General features: G+C 37.3%; 1 protein-coding gene across 2 annotated transcripts in view; it reads right to left on the reverse strand.

The window, feature by feature from the left end:
• Nucleotides 1-1,040: 1,040 nt before the first annotated feature.
• The window catches only part of ZW10 (zw10 kinetochore protein), a 40,307-nt gene continuing 21,344 nt past the window's right edge, over nt 1,041-20,003 (reverse strand). The window contains exons 8-16 of one of the 2 annotated variants that reach the window (XM_021671147.2): nt 17,873-18,036; nt 17,084-17,266; nt 12,860-13,098; nt 10,459-10,530; nt 7,972-8,141; nt 6,989-7,119; nt 6,300-6,431; nt 5,354-5,556; nt 1,041-1,385 (exon numbers count right to left, since the gene is read on the reverse strand). In XM_021671147.2, coding sequence (XP_021526822.1) covers nt 1,265-1,385; nt 5,354-5,556; nt 6,300-6,431; nt 6,989-7,119; nt 7,972-8,141; nt 10,459-10,530; nt 12,860-13,098; nt 17,084-17,266; nt 17,873-18,036 — 1,415 coding nt within the window. In that variant the 3' untranslated portion in view covers nt 1,041-1,264. Of the gene's footprint in view, nt 1,386-5,353; nt 5,557-6,299; nt 6,432-6,988; nt 7,120-7,971; nt 8,142-10,458; nt 10,531-12,859; nt 13,099-17,083; nt 17,267-17,872; nt 18,037-20,003 lie in introns of those variants that run through there. The other variant, XM_021671148.2, reaches the window with a different exon arrangement.

A 20,003-nucleotide genomic window follows, 5' to 3' on the forward strand; every position in this document is an offset into this window, starting at 1 on the left:
GTTGCCCAGGCCGGAGTACAGTGGTGCAGTCTCGGCTCACTGCAACCTCCACCTCTCGGGTTCAAGCAATTCTCCTGCCTGAGCCTCCCGAGTGGCTGGGACTACAAGTATCCACCACCATGCCCGCTAATTTTTATATTTTTAGTAGAGATGGGATTTCACTATGCTGGCCAGGTTTGTATTAGCAACTTTCTTCAGACAGTACCTGCCTCAAAAGAACCTAAAGGTCATGCTTCTTACCCTCTTTTCAGGACAGGAGACTATATTTTAGTATGAAGAGATAAAATTCAAAGTCCTAGACAGGTCCAGGATAATCTTAACATAACACATTCCTCCAATGGCTGCAAGGAGTTAAAAACACAAAAAGCTGAGTTGAAGGATTACCTATGTCCACCAAATAAAGGATTAGGATATAGAGACCAGAGTTAGCATGTCATGGCACATACATTCCAAAGAAACATTGGCAATTTAAAACCTCTGCCAATTGACAAGATAAACAGTGTCGAGAAGGCAGGAAAGTCCAAGAACATAAAATTTAGTTGAAATAGCAAAAAGTGCCAAAAATATATGCTTAAAAAAAGTCCTAGGATCCTAAGAATTCTGAGAAATTATCAGGTAGTGTTATGATGAAGATGACCAGTCAGTAAAGTCTTGTGTGACGTCAGGTCATATACTTCAATAAAAAGAATGGCATAGAACGTAAGACATCTTGGTCTCTTTTGTCAAAGCTCCCATGTTATTAAAGACACCCTTAACTGTAAAAAGCATTCACTATTGGAAAGAAATATTACAGGAAGTCTCCTTAATTCCTGCAAGGACAAATATGGTGCCCCACTCCTCCCTTCCCCTCCACTCACACCCTCAAAATAGCTCCCATTTGCTCAGAAATTCTCTACCCTGACTCCTGGAATCCCCTGATTTCCTTGCTCCAAAGCCTGGGCCTACATTTACAATGTATATAGTTCCCAGAGGGCTCTGGAAGCAACATGAAATAATGCTGCCTGACAGTTTGTTAGGTAATCAAAGGAAGATGGCTAGAATGTCAATGAATTGAGGTGCTTTACTTGACGATTTATCTTAATATACAGTTTTTAAACAAAGCCTTGTACAGGCCAGGTGGTAAGACATTCTTCTGTAAAGTCAAACTTCTGTGATATACTGGTTCACCAAAACCAATGGGCAATTCAAAGAAGTCTTTAAGGGAGTAATTATGCCAAGGGAAGAATCCACATATTCAAGACACAGCTTTCTTGAGAAGATGGAGCTATTTAATTTTAGCAAGGGCAGCTGCTCTTCTTTCTGTGTTCTGAAACAAGGCACGAATTAAACCTTTTACTTCGCTGGAAGAGAACACAGCTGCCAGGGGTCCTTTTCCATCTGCCCACCTGCAAAACAAAAGATAGAGTTCCATCTCCTATTAGGTCTCTGAAGTATAAGCAAGACTTAAAAATTGCCTATTTGATCCACATGCTTATTTGCTTGACATGGAAATAAAACAAATCCTGGGCATCCTTCCTTGTCTTCATAGAACTACTTCTCAATGTCTTTGACCTCTTTGCTCACTCACTACAACTGGTATCAGCACAACCAGATAAAGAGACCAAGTGAGGAATATGAGACTGTTCTCCCTTATTCTATACCAAGCCCTCTTTGAACTAATAATTATGACCATACTCTCATGCCTTAGGCTCTATAACTGTATTACAAAGTAAGCCACAGGCAACAAATTTTAACTGATGAAGGGCTAGTATAAAAATATATAAAGAAATCCCATGAATCAATAGTGAAACCACAAACAACTTATTAAAATAAAGGGCAAAAAAATAGGAACAGGCATTTCATAATAGAAGAAACATGAATAACCAGTGAAAAGACGCTCAACATCATTAGAATTTAGGGAAATACAAATTAAAATGACAATGACCTATCATTGCATGCCAATTAGATAAGCAGAAATTTTCAACTCTGAAATACTGGTGAAAATGAGACTTATGGGGATCACTCCGCCAGTGTAGAGACCCCTCCGTGTCTCCGCCATTACGGAGTTAGAGCCTGGACATATTCTCCCCCCACTGAGGGCAGTCGAGCTGAGGAAAAGAAGGAAGTGAAAGAGGCCTGAGTTTGCAGAAGCCTATTCTTGATCCACTGAGCTAATGGCATGTCTGGGTGAGGCCTGCGTGACCATTTACGAGACTATTGTCTCCCTTGAAGTTCCCATTCTGGGCTGGTTTTATGACTCTGTTTACCTGCATTAACTAAATCCTGTGATCGCTGACATGTTACTAGAAAATTGCTACCCCTCAAATTATCGCTTGCCTTGACGTCACTTACTGTAACTGTAGTTATTGATAAGAGGATAAGAATCTTTATAAGAATCTTTTGTTTGTTTTGTGTTCAGTGACCTTTAGATAAACCTGTATGCTACCCCCTCCCCTGCTTACTTTGTAATTTTCTGTTCCCTCCTGATAATACTTTTGTAATGGGACCTACGTCAGTCACTGTATGCAAAAACATATATAAGCTCCCGTGCACCAGAAATAAACTGCTGTCTGGGGTATGGCCTGATTCAGCCCTCCAGACCTCATTCTTTCTGTCATTCTTTTCTTCCGCACACTCTCTCTTCCAGGTATTGGGACCCTCTTGCTGGTCAAGAGACCCCCGGCAGATGTGCCGATCTCACAGACCACAACAGAGACTAAACAGGACAAATAAACTAGAAATATTTGTACAATGGAATGACACAGTGGTGAAAATAAACAGCAGCTACACATACCATCAAGAATGCATTTCAGGCCAGTCACGGTGGCTCATGCCTGTAATCCCAGGATTTTGGGAGGCCAAGGCAGGCAGATCACATGAGGTCAGGAGTTCAAGACCAGTCTAGCAAACATGTTGAAACCCTGTCTCTACTGAAAATACAAAAAATAGCCGGGTGTGGTGACAGGCACCTTTAATCCCAGCTACTCGGGAAGCTGAGGCAGGAGAATTGCTGGAGCCTGAGAGGCAGAGGTTGCAGTAAGCCAATATCACACCACTGTACTCCAGCCTGGCTGTCCCAAAAAAAAAAAAAAAAAGAATAGAATAGATTCCCAAAACAATATTGAAGAAAAGAAGCAAGTTACAGATGATTCCACTTACGTCAAGTTCAAAAAAAGGCAAGTCTAAACTTTACATTATTTAGGAATACATGTAAATGTGGTAAAACTATAAAGAAAAGCAAGGAAATAAATAACATAAAAGTCAAGATAGTGGTTACCCCTCATGGACAGCATTTGGAGAAGGGTATACATGGGTCTTCAAAATACTGGTATTATTTTTCTTAAGTTAGGTAATAGGTATATGAAGTTTATTCTTTTTTCTTTACATTGAAAATATAGAGTATATCTACTGTACTCCTTCATATGTATATTTTACAACTTTAGCCTTATATTTACTGAAATCTCTGGGGGGAAAATTTTCCTAGGCAGTAAAAAGAAGTTAAGTTATACTAGTATTATAATTTTTCTTATAACAAGGAATTAATGATCATTCTTAGACTGCAAGAAGGCCCTTTAACAACAGAAAGAAAAATTCTTATCTGCTGCCCTCTGGAGCCTATTAAAGACATCTTTCTTACCCACTAAGACTTGTAAATAATAAATGAATAAATTTAAACTTTGTATTAAATGTGATTATAGGTATTCTGATGTGATTTTTTTTTCAAGTGGAGATCTTGTTTACATTGTATAAATGACTAGTATTTGCAGCAAACAACTCAGACACATGTAGGATGACTGGTCTAATATAACCAGACATCTGTAGCAAACCAAGCTAAAGCAGATAGACAAGTACCTATAGGGATGGAGATGACCTTAAGGCCTCTATAGAGAGTCCTCTAGGCAAGGTATACATACTGACCAATAATCTACCAAGACAATATAAAAGCATCCATGGATATGTAACTGACCCGTATCTATTCTGCTTTGTGCAATGGCCTCCACACACTATGATATGATACAGCATACGCTTACTGGCCACAGCAACATTAACTGATGGTGTTGAGAGTAAACATCATCCACCATATTTAAGAAAAGATGAATCTCTTCTAGGTCTATGGTGCTTAATCTCTAAAACTACTGCACTCACTGAAGAAAGACTGCTGGTCAATCAAACAGTAGTTTCATGCTGAATATTTAAGATAGATAAAAGTCACTTCTCCAGAGTTTTTTTTCTTTTTCTTTTTTGAGACAGAGTCTTGCTCTGTCGCCAGACTAGAGTGCAGTGGCGCAATTTTGGCTTACTGCAACCTCTGCCTCCTGGCTTCAAGCGATTCTCCTTTCTCAGCCTCCAGAATAGCTGGGACTACAGGCATGTACCACCACACCTGGCTAGCTTTTGTATTTTTAGTAGAGACGGGGTTTCACCATATTGGCCAGGATGATCTCAATCTCCTGATCTCGTGATCCACCCGCCTAGGCCTCCCAAAGTGCTGGGATTATAGGTGTGAGCCACTACACCCAAAATGCATCCAGGCTAGGTGCAGGGGATCATGCCTATAATCCCAGCACTCTGGGAGGCCAAGGCGGGTAGATCACTTGAGGTCAGGACTTCAAGACCAGCCTGGCCAACATGGTGAAAACTATTTCTACTAAAAATACAAAAATCAGCTGATGTGGTGGCATGCGCCTGTAATCCCAGCTACTCAGGAGGCTGAGGCACGAGAATCACTTGAACCCAGGAGGCCTAGGTTATAGTGAGCTGAGATGGCGCCACTGCACTCCAGTCTAGGTGACAAAGCGGGACTCCATCTCTAAAATAAAATAAAATAGCCAGGTGTGGTGGTAGGCACCTAAAATCCCACATATGCAGGAGGCTGAGGTAGGAGGATCCCTTGAGCTCACGAGTTTGAGGCTGGAATGAGCAATGATTGAGCCACCGCACTCCAATCTGGGTGACAGAGTGAGACCATGTCTCAAAAAAAAAAAAAAAGAAAAGAAATGTACACTTAGACTTGTACATCTAAGTGGATGTACAAAAAAAGCATCCACTGTTGCTTAAAGTGAGCAACAATTTTCCATCAGATGTCAGAAGGTTGTAATTCTTACAGTTGCCAGATCATTCACACAGCATGCCAAAACCACATATTCAAGACCAAAATAATATGGATGAGAAGTCTTTATGTTATAAAATATGGGAAAGTGGTAATGAGATCTGCACTATGATAGATCATGAAAAGGCCCCAGCTACTGCTACTCACTATGAAAGTTTTTCATGAGTAACATGAGGAAACAGGGAAAAGCTGTGTTACCAAGGGCACTATTACTCTTTTGTAGCTATCGAGAGTTACACGCCCCTATAGAAGGGTTACACATACCGATCCCCAATTTCTTGCAAGCTGGCTTGTAGCATCATCATCAATTCCTTGAATGGCATCCATTTTGGCACATAGACTGGAACCTCTTCTTGATATTTCTTGTTCTTGCTTTCTTCAGATAAAGGTGCAAAAACTTGAGGTCCTTCATCCATCACTGTTTTGCATAAGGAATACAATCTATCACCATCTTCAGTAGATATGTCCTGGTTTTGCACAAAGGAAACACAATAGAATAGAATTAGGCCAGCTCGGAAGCAGGGAAAGGGCAGCAGATCTTTGATGCATGCTGTCCAGGTGGGTCAGCTACAACAATATATTGTCCAAGCAATTTAGCACAACTTACTAGACACTACATTTTATCAGCTGTCTGACAATACTTCTATATAAGAATGACACAAAACATGTTTCAACAGATTGTCAGTAATTTAGTTTGCCTGTGTGAAAGAGCCCGTTTCTCCAATAGAATGTCACACAGCTTATTGCAAAGCAGGGGATGTTATTACAAATAAGGACTTAGTCAATCTATGATTTAGAGGCATGAGCTGGCCACGTCTAGACAATTTTCCTGAAGAATCACATGTAAAATTTAAACTACAACAGTGTGTTGGAAAAATGGAAACCGCATAAGACTGTATTAACTTTACTAAATCAAATGATTGATTTAGTCATTTCCATATTAAATGACTTCACATTATACAATGCATCTTAGGACCACTACCCAGTTTCTAACTTCCTTATTCATAATCTAGATGGTAGGTTGAGAAATAGTACTATTCCCCTTTCATATAAAAGAGATTAACTAGTTTCTAGCAAAATAAAAAAACAAAAAACAGCATGAGTTAGACATGAAACATGAATAATTTCTTCAACATCACTTTCTTAGCAAAGGCATAATCTGGGACATGAATTGCATCTCAAGGCTGATGTAGCATCTAATGGCCCTTACCTCTAGGGCAGTAATTTTGCCAATGATCTCAGAAATTGCTGTATTGAGTAAAGTCCCCATAGCCTTGCAATATATATTCACTGGCAGGACATCCTGCCACACAGTTCCAAGTCTCTTTAGTTGGTGCAGTACCTGTAGAAGAATACAGCTATTTACATGGAAGAAAGATTATTGTAACTCCTGTTTTCCAGATTTACATTTATCATTTGTGAGTTTATGGGGAAAGTGGCATTATGCCAAAATAAGGTAAAGTAACTAAGGATATATGCTTCTTGAACATTTAACCATAGTGATATCCCTGGTAGATGAAAAGCAGACTCATCAATCTGAGGATAGGAAAACTGCAGCAAAAAAATAAATCACTTAAGAAAGCAGAACATTAAGATAAAAGTCAGTATTTCAAATTCTCAAATCTAAGTTTAGGAATCAACTACTTGCTACAACAGACTTTCTAGGTAACTAGTTGCAATTACTGAGTCAGTGAAAAGACAGTTTCCTGTTGTCTTGGTGGAAGAGGGGAAAAACAAGTTCTTAAACATGACAGTAAAAGATATCTAGAGTTTCCAAAGGTGGAGATGCAGGGAATCAACTGAGTACTTGTTACATATTGTCTTCCGCTTAAAAAAAAAAAAAAAAAAAAAGCATCTAAGGATAGAACAGAAATTTTAGTGCTAGCAAGAGCCTCCTACCTGCCGGACTGCTTTACTTGCTGCAGAGTAATTCTCTTCATCGTCCATATTTGAAAAGTTCCTAGCACTTGATAATCTTTCCAGAAGTTCACCTTTCTGTGCCCGCATTTGGGCCAAAAAACATTCTGTCCCTATCATGGAAAAACAGAATAAAATTTTTTTAAAGCTGTTCAATTACACACTGCAAAACCAGGATAGAAGAGAGATGCATAAACCATGTATCTGTTCTGCCTATATAAAAACAGTTTCTAGATAATATCAGAAAGCTGTCCTGAAGCTACTAGAAACAATCACCTTGAATGTATTAGCCCATCCCTCACATCCCAGCCTCCAGATAATAAATAAGTCTTTTCTAGTAGTTTGCCTACAGCCAGAATTAGCTAAGAAAAATTACTATAGAAAATGGAACTACTTATTATTCTGATATATCTACACCACCTAAGGGAAAATTTGTAAGCAATTGAAAAGCTAAGTAAACCATACAGATTCTCTGCCATGATCAACATATTGATTTACTCCACATTTCATTTCTTTTGACTTTTAGTAATCCCAAGTAAAACTAAGGGAGGTATAAGATGGGATAGCTATCTTGGGGTTTTGCAAAAGAACTGGCACTGACATCAGTGAGCTCTTACCAACGATATTATTACCAACAACAGAATTGCCACAATACAAATCCTATTATGTGTCATTCTAATGACATAATCCTGATCTGGCAAATTCAATGCACACTAGCAATGCAGTTTGGAACTCTAACATACCATGAAATCTTACAAAAAAGTTAAAAAAGTCTCCCACAAAGACAACACTCACCTTATAAAATTAAATAACTGGAAACACTTGCAAATTAAGTGCCCTCCCACTTTCCAATACAGCTCAGGACCACTACCTAATTTCTAATTATCTCATTCAAAAATTATAAAGATACTATGTTGACAAGCTCCACAATCCATATGCTTTCCTACACTTAAAGTATCAGTTACCAAGTCTCCTGAAGCCAGGTACAAGATCCACAAAAGTAGCAGTGCCATCACAAAGAATGGGGGCAAGACGTAATCTGAACTGATGTCCGAGGGTCAGCAAGTGGTGAGCAATATACATACAGTTGTTGTGATGAATAGCAGCCAACTGGGGAAGTTTTTGAAGGTTCTCCCTAGGCCAGAAGGAGGGGTAGAAAAAGAAAGAAACCATCTGTTACTGAAGCTGGGGTTGATGAAAGTCACGATGTCTCGAATGTATTTCTAGGCTTTAATAACTATTCTAGTTTCTAAACACTATACATAACAAGATACAATCTCACCACTCCCACTCCCAGAGTGAGGCTGTTCTGCCTGAATGAGATCTTATCCTATAAAACTATCCTGGTGATTAAAAAAAAAGATAGATTAAGGGAATCAAGATGTTTGCCTGAGTCAACTTTTTGTACTGAAAACCCAGCAGAGCTATGCATAATAATGTCCTTGAAATTTTACACAGATACATCTATGGAAATACAAGTATACTTCCCCTTTCTCCAAATTCTTACTTCATTTATATAATGAAGTGTTCAGTTATTTTCTAATTCACTGGTTTTCAAAAACTGACTACAGATTAGAGTCATCTGGGAAATTTAAAAATACACAGATGTTTAGACTTTACACCAAACAAATAAAACCGCAAGCTCTAAGTGTGAAATCACAGCATTTATACGTTTTAAAACCTTCCCAGGTGACTTTAATTTTCATCCAGGATTGAAAAATCACTGGTTTAATTCTTTTACACATATTAGTCTTATCTACCCAGCTTGGGAAGAAATCTTGTCTTGTATTTCTGCTATCTACCCACTAACAGTCATTCAATTAACACTTTCTAGTTAGCTAACTCAATATAAAACTAGGATATACAGGTCAGAAACAAACAATCAAAGATAGTTCTCATTCCAGGCTACACATCAGAATTATCTGTGGGGTTTAAAAAAAAAAAAACATGCCTGGGTCTTACATCAGACATAAATCAAAAGCTCTTGGAACAGGGTAAATATGTACGCTTTTAAATATCCGTAAGTTATTCTAAAATACTGCCAAAGCTTGGCCGGTGCAGTGGCTCACAAATGTAATACCAGCATTTTGGGAGACCAGGGCAAGAGGATCACTTGAGCCAAAGGAGTTCAAGACCAGCCTGGGCAAAATATAGAGACGCCATCTTTACAAAAATAATAAACAATATTAGACAGGTATAATGCTGCATGCCTGTGGTCCCAACTACTTGGGAGGCTAAGGTGGGAAGATTGCCTGAGCCCAGGAGATAGAGGCTACAGTGCGCCATAACTGCATCACTGCACTCCAGCCTGGGCAACAGAGCTAAACTCTGTCTCAAAATATGAAATCGAATGAATGGAATGAAATTGAAATGAAATGAAATAAAATAAAATGCTAACAAAGCTGAGAACCATTATCTAAGGACAGTGGTTCTCAAAATGTGGTCCCCTGACAGGCAACATCAGCATCATCTGGAAATTTGCTAAAAATCCAAGCCCCACTCGAGACCTACTGAATCAGAAACCTTGGACACAGATCAAGCAATCTGTGTTTTAACAAGACTTCCAAGTGATTCCGATGCACACTAAAGTTCTGAGTTATACAAAGGAGAAAGAAAGGCAAATCTAACTCCACAACAGTGTGAAAAATGTTTCCAAGCCACGAAATGTCTAAGACAACTGTCTTTGAATCCCCAAAGACAAGGCTGTCAGCTAACCCAAATATGTTTTCTCTTTTCCTTTGCTTGACTAAGTAAAAAATGAAATAAGAATTTTAAACCACAGTAAAGAGGATACAAATAAAACTAATAAGGTTCACAATAAGCTTCTTATAATAAAAACAACAGGTGAGCCTAGTATAAAACATCCCAATTATTAAAAAATACTTCAAATAATAAATGGCTTTTGTCTTTTTTTTTTTTTTTAATTAGAGACAAGGCTATGTCTTGTCTCTAAGCAACTATGTTGCTCAGGCTAGTCTCGAACTTCTTGCCTCAAACAATCCTTCCACCTCTGCCTTCCAAAGAGCTGGGATTACAAGTGTGAGCTACCGTGCCTGGCTGATTTTTGTCTTTGAAATTCAGAATTCTTGGTTAAAGAATAGCTTTGTTGACATATTATCAAAGATATTAATGAAAGCATCTAAACACTTTAATTCAAATAACAAAAAGAACTGAACTAGAGGTTTAGAGTTAAGCAGTTCTGAAAATGCTTAGCATCAAAACAAGACAGTTCTTTTGAGTTTTAAAATGTGCATCATGAACTACACTGTAAAATTATAGTATCCTTATTAATTTAGTAAGAAATGACCAAATCCTTTAAACATATGTTTTAAAATGATTTACTGCATTTTAGTAATCAAAATATCTTTAGTAGGAATATAAAATTACTTGTTTTAACTTACACATTTTAGACATACAATTATTATACAGAAATAAGACACAGTGGTACTTACTTGTGATATGTTGGTACAACATCATGGAACAAATGGAAGATATTCCTCACTGAGTAGAAAAGTTGAACAGCACTAAAAAGAAAACATAGGCTTAACAGAAATGCCTAAGAGTACACTAAAAATAAGAAAAAAATTTAAGCCAAGTACATCTTCAGTGAGAATCATGAGCTAAAACTACAGTTGCAGAGAACACCTGCCTTGGTTGCTGGAAAACACCATTAATCTAGATGGAAATATATTCTCAACCAGTATTTACTAACTAGACTACAATTCTAAACACTTGGATCCATTAATAATTTTAAGAACATCAGCATTCAACCCAAAGCCTCTTTTCTATTTATCAATTTGTGTTCTGCCAGTACCCAGAGTATCCCTTCAGTAACAAATGGAGCTAAGCCTCAAGCAAATGTTATCTACTCACTGATGCACTCTACAAAGGGCAAGGTATCAATAAAAGCTCTCACTTGGTTCTTTTAGAATCAGTCTGACTTTCAGCTTTCACCTTTTCTCCTTCTTACCTCAATGCAAGGAGATGAGTCAACATTTCTAGGATAGAATCTAGCCCTCAAAATTTTTTGCCCTTTATATCTAGCCTTAAAACACCTACAGATTATTAAAATGCACTTTCAAAAGGCAAACATAAGGTCTGTGTAGCTTACCTCTACATAAGAATATCTTAAACTATGTACCTAAAAAGCTTACACGGATGCCATAAATATCTAGGAAAATAAGTCACATCCAAAAACAGTTATTACTTGATTATTATAATACCTGAATAAATTATTTCATTTTTGCTGCATAAGCTGCTGGAGTTTGATCATGAAAAACAGGGTTGTTGTATTGTAGCTATGGATTTGTTTGTCCTGTTAAAAACTATTACTTTTAGTGGAAAGAATGTCCATAGTCAGTATACAAATACTGTTTGATGTTTTTTGTTCTCAAAAAATTTAAGAACTATTGCCCTGCATCTCTAACTTCTGCTCTGATATATTTCAGGAGAGTGCCACGTGAAGAAACAGTCCTATATTCATTTTGCCAACAGTCACTCCTATATTCATTTTCTTCCTTCTTATAATTAATTTTGAATGGGCATGTGAATATAATGATTCATTAAAGCCAGGGGAAGTTTCTTGGGAGACATGTTCTTTCTAGAGCAGAATAAAATAAAGGGGTTGCAGCCGGGCACAGTGGCTCACGCACTTTGAGAGGCCAAGGTGGGCGAATCAGGAGGTCAGGAGTTCGAGACCAGTCTGGCCAACATAGTGAAACCCCATCTCTACTAAAAATACAAAACTTAGCCAGGCATGGTGACGCGTGCCTGTAGTCCCAACTACTCAGGAGGCTGAGGCAGGAGAATCGCTTGAACCCAGGAGGCAGAGGTTGCGGTGAGCCGAGATTGCACCACTGCACTCCAGCTTGGGCGACAGAACGAAACTCCATCTCAAAAAAAGAAAAAAGAAAGACAGAAGAAAAGAAGGGGAGGTTGCTTGCATGTGAGATAAAAACTGAAACTCTAGAAGTCCATCTAAAGATGCAATTTGATAGGGCCAAACCCTAACTGAAACTGTTTTCCCTATGAGAACAGAGGAATGAAATTGCTAAATACAGATTCAAACTAAAGAAGTTTTGTAAACCTGCTCTGCAATCAACTTGGTCCACGCTCTGCCATTTTCTTCTCAATTTAGTCTAGGAGTAGGGAAGAAGCTTATTAAATAAAAACATATTCAGAATGAGATACAGAATAGAATTTAAGGCAACCTGAATGCAATACAGACTAGAAGTCACCTTGAAAGAGTGAAGTCAAATCTTTGGCATGTTCCATTCTTTTCCTTCTGCCTTTGACTGCCTAACAAATTGTTATTGCTTTAAATATAAACATTTAAAATGTAACTGAATTAGGGACTGGGTTTCAAAAGGTAAAAAGAATATTAAGCTAAAGAGCCACAGTAAGCTGGAATAGTGACTATCACCCACTGCCACCACAATAACAAACATTTGAGTATTAATCATTTTCCAGGTAGGATTCTAAGTTCTTTGCATGTGCTTTCTCATATACTATCAATCTATTCAAATAAAAAGTAAAAGTAAAAATTCAACAACAATTAAAGAGCTTTTTTGTTAAAAAATGATTAACAATTTTTAATGTCAAAAAAATCCATTTGTTCATCCCTACAAGTGCACCTACTTCTTATATCTTGCTCAAACATCTATGCTGTTGTAAATAAAAGTTAGAGATAGACACAAATCCATGTGATGTACTAGGTTTTTTTTTTTTCCAGAAAAAGCATTAACTTCTAGGATAAGAAAACCCAAAGAATTCCAGCTATTTTCCTGATAAACATCTAATTAGATATGCATTTAACGAAGTCATTGCCATTTCCAAACAACCCAGAATTCGTACCACTGATCACTACTGGTTGTTGCCTCTAGTAAAGTCTGATAGGCAAGTTCCATTAATTTCTTCACAGATTCACTGATACGGCATGTAGGCAAGGAAAAGGAATGTTGGTCCAATGTATTTTCAGGCTCTAAATCCACCACTTCGTTGTACTGAGTTTTGGACACTTTCTGTATTTCCAGTTTGTTATCCTCATCAGGAGTGGGTAACTCTGGCACATTTATCTTAGAATCAGGAATAATCTAAGATTCAAACAAAGAAATATAGAAAATATATTGTTTTCAGAATAATTCAAAAATAAGCATACAGTGAAGAATAAGATACTGCTTGCTTTCATGATGAAGCTACGGCTTTACAGAGTAATTTAAAAATTTGAGTAAATATGACAATATTTTAATGACTGCTGAATCCTGGATGAAAGCATGTCATAAGTGATAAGCTATCTCCTTTATCCCCTTTATTGTGACATTCTTCTAATCACTCTTTGTGAGACAGGGTCTTGCTCTTTCACCCAGGCTGGAGTGCAGTGGCACAATCATGGCTCACTGCAGCCTCAACCTCTAGGCTGGGACAACAGGCACCACCACACCCAGCTAATTTACTTTTATTTTTAGTAAAGAAAATATCTTACTATATGGCCCAGGCTGGTCTCCAACTCCAGGGATCAAGTAATTCTCCCTTCTCAGCTTCCCAAAGTACTGGGATTACAGGCATGAGCCAAGGCACCCAGCCCCAAGCATTCTTAATCTTTGCTGAAATAACAAAGCTATGCAACTGACCTAAGATTTCAGCTAAATAAAAAGACCTTTGGCTGGGCGCGGTGGCTCACTCATGTAATCCCAGCACTTTGGGAGGCCAACGCAGGTGGATCACGCAGTCAGGAGTTCAAGATCAGCCTGGCCAAGATGGTGAAACCCTGTCTCTACTAAAAATACAAAAATTAGCTAGGCACAGTGGCAGGCGCCTGTAATCCCAGCTACTCAGGAGGCTGAGGAAGGAGAATCGCTTGAAACCAGGAGGCAGAGGTTACAGTGAGCCGACATCATACCACTGCACTCTAGCATGGGCGACAGAGCAAGACTCCAAGAAGACCTTCAAAACCATCTGTCTCATACTAGACTATTAGATTATTACAGAGCAGCATAATTTTGGGTTCCATTGTCTAGATTCTTGAACAAATTATTTTGTACCAGGCACATGTGTTGGCTTAGTCTAAGAAATAACTCATTTAAACTAGCATATCCTCCCCTTAAAAAAAAAAAAACAAAAAGCTTCAAATCAAAAATTCCCTTGGTTGGGACTAAATGAAAGAACAGTGGGCTGTGAACGTGAAAACAGTAATATTTTTTACCCTAACTTTTAACAAAGGCATTTAACCACTCTGGATCTCAATTTTCTCATTGTAAAATAAATAACACTACTACTCATGGCTTTTGAACCTTGTTTCTCAAAGATGCCTCAGGGGTTTAAAAAAAAAGATTAAGCACGTAGAGGCAGCAGGTTCCCTACTCTCATTGCAATAACAGCTTTGCACATACTGGACTTCGACAGAGATTTTCTGGCAGAACAGGTTCAAAGCCTAATAAAACTATTTAAGTCAGTGGGCTTGGCTTTCTAATCTGTAAAACGGTATAATAATATCTACTTCAGAGAGCTGTTATGAAGTTTAAAGGAGAATACAAATGTCAGGGACTGGGTAGTCAAAAATTATGGCTAAGATTAGAATGATGATGAAAAAATTTACTTACAGAGATGGTTAAGAATGCTAATCTTTGTCTGAAAAACAGTGGGCCTAAAATACATAAGATTCAAAAAAGTGACTTCATGAGGAGGGGCAAAGGAAACTAAGATGGAAGAATGTTAGACCTAATAAGATGTCTCTTAAGTCAAAATGTAAAAACCAAACAACAAAAAACACAACTACAGATTTTTTGGGAAAACAGTGAGTACACATGGGAATAAAGAGAATTGAGATAAACAATATGAAAGGCAAGTAAGTTGAAAATGGTTTCTAGAAAATGGAGGAGGAGGTTTTTCAAGTTGGGAAATTTAGAAAATCTAATTTCAGGACCCGAATGCCAAGAGAATGAACCAGGATGTGATCTAAAGCAGTGGTTCTCAATCAAGGACAAATCTGCCTTCTAAGGGGCATTCAGCAATGTCTGGAGATATTTTTGCTTGTCATAACTGGAAGAGGTGCTACTGGAATCTAGTCAATAGAGGTCAGGGATGCTGCTAAATATCCCACAGGACAGTCCCCCACAGCAAAGAATTATCTGGTCCCAAATGTTAACACTGCCACTGCTGAGACATCCTGTCCTAGAAGAAGATACATTAGGATTTGAGTACTCAGGAAAAATGCAATTTTACAAACTGTCAAAACCATCTGAGTAGGAAACTCAGAGATTATCTCAATTCTCTCACAGTACAGAAGAGGAAAATGAGGTTCAACAAGGTGAAAAGATTAAGCCCAGACTCACAGAGCAATTCAGAAGTAATACTGTTTACATCAAGGAGTTGTGAGATATGTATGAATTCATTTACCAAAGGTATTCAGTAAGCACCTGAGCACTGAGTACATAGCAGTAGTATATACCAGGTATTTTCTTAGTGCTGACAATATAACAGTAAACAAAACAGTCAAAAAAAAAAAAAAAACACCCTAGCCTCATGGAGCTTACTTTCTAGAGGGAGAAACAATAAACAATTCATTTAAAATGTTGGTTGATAAACAATAAAAAGAAAAATACAGCAAGGAAGGGGTACAGGAAATAGGGGAGGCTATAAGTTTTTTAAGTCATCAGAAAGCACTTTTTTTTTTTTTTTTTTTTTTTTTGAGACGGAGTTTCGCTCTTGTTACCCAGGCTGGAGTGCAATGGCACAATCTCGGCTCTCTGCAACCTCCGCCTCCTGGGTTCAGGCAATTCTCCTGCCTCAGCCTCCTGAGTAGCTGGGATTACAGGCACGCGCCACCATGCCCAGCTAAGTTTTTTTTTTTTATTTTTAGTAGAGACAGGGTTTCACCATGTTGACCAGGATGATCTCGATCTCTTGACCTCATGATCCACCCGCCTCGGCCTCCCAAAGTGCTGGGATTACAGGCGTGAGTCACCGCGCCCGGCCCCAGAAAGCACTTTTTAAAAAGCAAATCATGTGAGTATCTACGGTAAGAATGTTCCATGCAGAGGTAACAAGTGGTTCAGAGATTCTGAAACCATGTGGGCCTAGAACATTCAAGGAACAGAAATAAGTCCAGGGTGCCTGCAGCACAGTGATGGATGAATGCAGTAGGAAATAGAGACAGAGAGGCAATAGGAGGTAGATCAGATAAGGCCTTGTAGACCACTGTAAGGCTATTGGGTCTTCTTTAAATAAGATGGAAAGCCACTGGACTTTCTGCAGAACAGTGACATAATCAATTGATATTTATGTTAAAAGAAACTACAGCACAGTTCTGGTATTGAGTAGATTTCGACTCCTTTAACAATCCACAATTACCTCAAATAGTGTGAATATCTGTGCATTTCAGATGGCTAATTAAATATTTTGTTGAAGTGGACATGATAACAGGGTACCCCAAGGAAAATGGGAGACAGCAAAAGAGGAAAAGCCCAGTCCCCTCAATGATAGCAGAAAAATGGCTAAGGAACTGTCTGTTAAGGGATTGCCTTAATTTGTTTTGCTTTATACCCAATTCAAGGTATATATATTATTTCATATATGTAAGATATGAAAAAAAGGTCAAAGGTCTACTGCCTTTACAGGTAATTATTTATATCCTATATTTTCATTCACCTGTTTTATTATTTTAGCTTTAAGACTAGTCCCTCTACTAGATGAAGTCAACATTTCCATAATAGGATATAATTTCTAGACATAATATAGCCCAAGTATACCTGTCACAAAGTGGTGCCCTAAAACCTTCAGAAATGAAGATGAGAATAATCTAGTCTCACTTCAACAATAATAATCCATTACATTTATGTAGACTTTATCAATTTATACAAGGCTTTTATGTGCATTATCTTATCTGGACTTCACAATACCCAATGGAAGAGGAAGAGATTAGGACCACTTTAAAAGGGACAAAACCAATGTAAAAAAGATTAATAACTTGACTCAGCTCAACAACTGTCATGCTCTCTTCCACTTTACTATATGCATCTCAAAAATGAGTTGCTTTCTCATATACAATGCTTCATATACAATGCACTATAACCGTGGTACCTTCACAGTGTTATGAATTTCAGAGGTCATCAGATTTCTGGCTGCCACAATCACATCCTGGCACTTCTTATTTGCAAAATGAGAATTGACGTTACGAGCATATTTCAGCAAATCTGTAATATCTCCTTTTAAAAATCTCATTTCCTTTAGGGCCTTTTCAAATTCTTCAGTGGATTGTATGATCTGAGATACGCAAGAAAAAAAAAGAAAAGAATCATATACATATATTCCATTTCAATATTAGAATTTCAAATCCAATGTATAAAAAAATAAAGACCAAGCTGGTCATTTAAGTTTTAGAATGGACCATCAATTACTAGGTATAAAAATATACATATTTCCAGCCTTAAATTCATTAGAAAGAATATCTTCAACAGAAATTTCTGACTCTACTTAGTAAAAGTACAAAGATCTTTAAAATAAGTATACTTATTTTAGCACTCCAGGAAACACTAAAAAGAAGCAAAAAAGTAAAATGTCTGAAATGATTACTGTCAGGTGTTAATTGTAAAAAAAAAAGAAAAAAAAGTAAAATGTCACACAATAGCTATTATAGCTGATGTAAGTATAAATCAACAGTAAAGAAAATACATTTAATAAGAAAACAAACTTCCACAGTTAAAGAGGTAGGAAGCCCAGAGAAAAATGAAGTTTCATGGAATTTGTCTCTATTCTTTATTAATAATTTTCTTAAAAGTATAACTAAGAACAAACTATCTCCAAGGAGAAACAAAAGACAGCAATAAGAGTCAACAGTGTCTTAAAACCTGTGACATCTCAGCTCTTTACCTCTTCATATTGCTGTAATTTGCTGCTATTTGTTGGAATAGAATAAACCAAACAGTTTTTGATAAGGCACTCAGACAAGTCCTCCCAGATCATGTCTCCAAGCATCTCAGCCAATGGGACAGCAGATGGTTTTTCATTTTCCAGGTCAGTGTCAAGTGGCAAATCTAAATTTTTTTTTTTAAAAAAAAAGAAGTTTTAAACAAGAAACCATTCACAGTCGCCATATATTCTTAAGTTCCCTAGTTTTCTAGAATTCTTTAATTTTAAGATGATGGGGAAGAAAACAGCACAGATAATTCTACAGCCTTCTCAACTGACTGCGTGGGACAAATCATGACACACAATTATTATTATTTTACTTTTACTGCTCAAATGAATTGTCTGCACTATATTACTGCCTGTACTCTGTAACAATAAGGCAATAAGCCAACTACATTATAATCATCTAGTGCTAAGCTGCTGATCTGATTATATGACAAGCACTCAGAAGTTCTGCATTCTAACTTCAAACTAGTTTAGAATAAAATCTCACTTCTTTAACAATGAATAAACATACTTTTTTCATCTCTGCATAGACTCTGAGTGTTTGTACTTTACAGTAAAACATAAGTAGTCTATAAAACAAAATAGTTCAATACCTCCTCTATGGTATATGTTATAGGGGTTTTTTCCAACAAATATTTAGAATGTTGTTAAGAATATCCTATTAATCAATTAAATAATAGTTAAGAACCAGTGGTCAATGTAGAAGGAAGAGGACTCATCAAAGAGTCATCTTTTATGAAAGAGGTTATGAACCTAGTTCTGTTCATGAACCTAGTTGTGAACCTAGCTGTTATGAACCTAGTTCTGATTCACCAAGGAAGATTTAGAGGATTCAGAGCCTTAGAAGAGCAGGGCACAGTGGCAAAGCCACTCAGAAGGCTGAGGTAGGAGGATCACTTGAGCCTAGGAGTTCAAATCCAGCCTGGGCAACATAGCAAGACTATGTCTCTTTACACACAGACACATACACACACATACACCCCTTAGAAGGGAACATATTATCACTCACACTCACACACTCACACACACACACACACACACACACCCCTTAGAAGAAAGTGAATATATTATCTCAGAGCCTTTAAGATACCTCAAAACGTCTAAAGTCTAGTCTGAATATGATACCCACCAACCACATTTTGCTACTAAGCACTTAAAATGTGGCTAGTGTGACTGAGAAATTCAATTTCTTAAAGTTTTTATTAATTTAAATTTAAGTTTAAAAATGGAAGCAGGGGTGTGTGCTTATAAAGGGGAAGCACAAGGGAGCCTTGTGATTTTGGAACATTTCTGTATCTTGATTGTAGTGGTGGTTACATGAATTTACACATATGATGAAACTGCACAGAACTACACACACACACACACAAACATGTAAAACTGGTGAAATCTAAATAAACTCTATGAATTGTGTCCATGTCAACTTCCTAGTTTTGATATTGCACTATACTGCACTATATATTACTATATAATATTTAAGATGTTAACACTGAAGCAAATTGAATGAAGGAGACCGAGAGCTCTCTGTAATTTCTGAATAGAAAAATTTTTTTAAAGAAGCAGTGTAAAATACTTTTCCATTAAACACAATTCCATTGTTTTGACAGAACTACATTTCACTGCAACCAATGCATCACATATAATATTACTGTCGCTTTGTCAAGCACCCAACAGGCACAAATGTCATTTCTGGTATTTCATATAACATTGCCAAACCAGTCAGTGTAAACAGACTGACCCCATCATGATTTTTTTCTCCAGACTGATCCTATCATAGTTTTTTCCTCCATGCACTAATATGACACTGTACTGTGTCTATTTGGATATTTTATGCATAGGTCACAAGTTATGGTGATATCTACATAAACTGTAATAGGTAGTTAAATTGAAATAGTTATTATTCTTTTCCAGATTAAGAAAGTAACTATGTACACATTTTTAAATTTAAAACAAAGCCTACTATTGACACAGAGTCAAATTAAAGATGAAGAAGCTAGTAGTACCACTGAAAGAGCAAAGGAAAAAAAAGAGAATAAAGTATGTCACAAATTTCACAATCAATGGCAACTGTAATTTGCTACAACAG

Source organism: Aotus nancymaae, unplaced genomic scaffold, assembly GCF_030222135.1.
Source record: "Aotus nancymaae isolate 86718 unplaced genomic scaffold, 86718_ANA_hifiasm-v0.15.2.pri h1tg000012l, whole genome shotgun sequence".
Lineage (NCBI taxonomy): Eukaryota > Metazoa > Chordata > Mammalia > Primates > Aotidae > Aotus > Aotus nancymaae.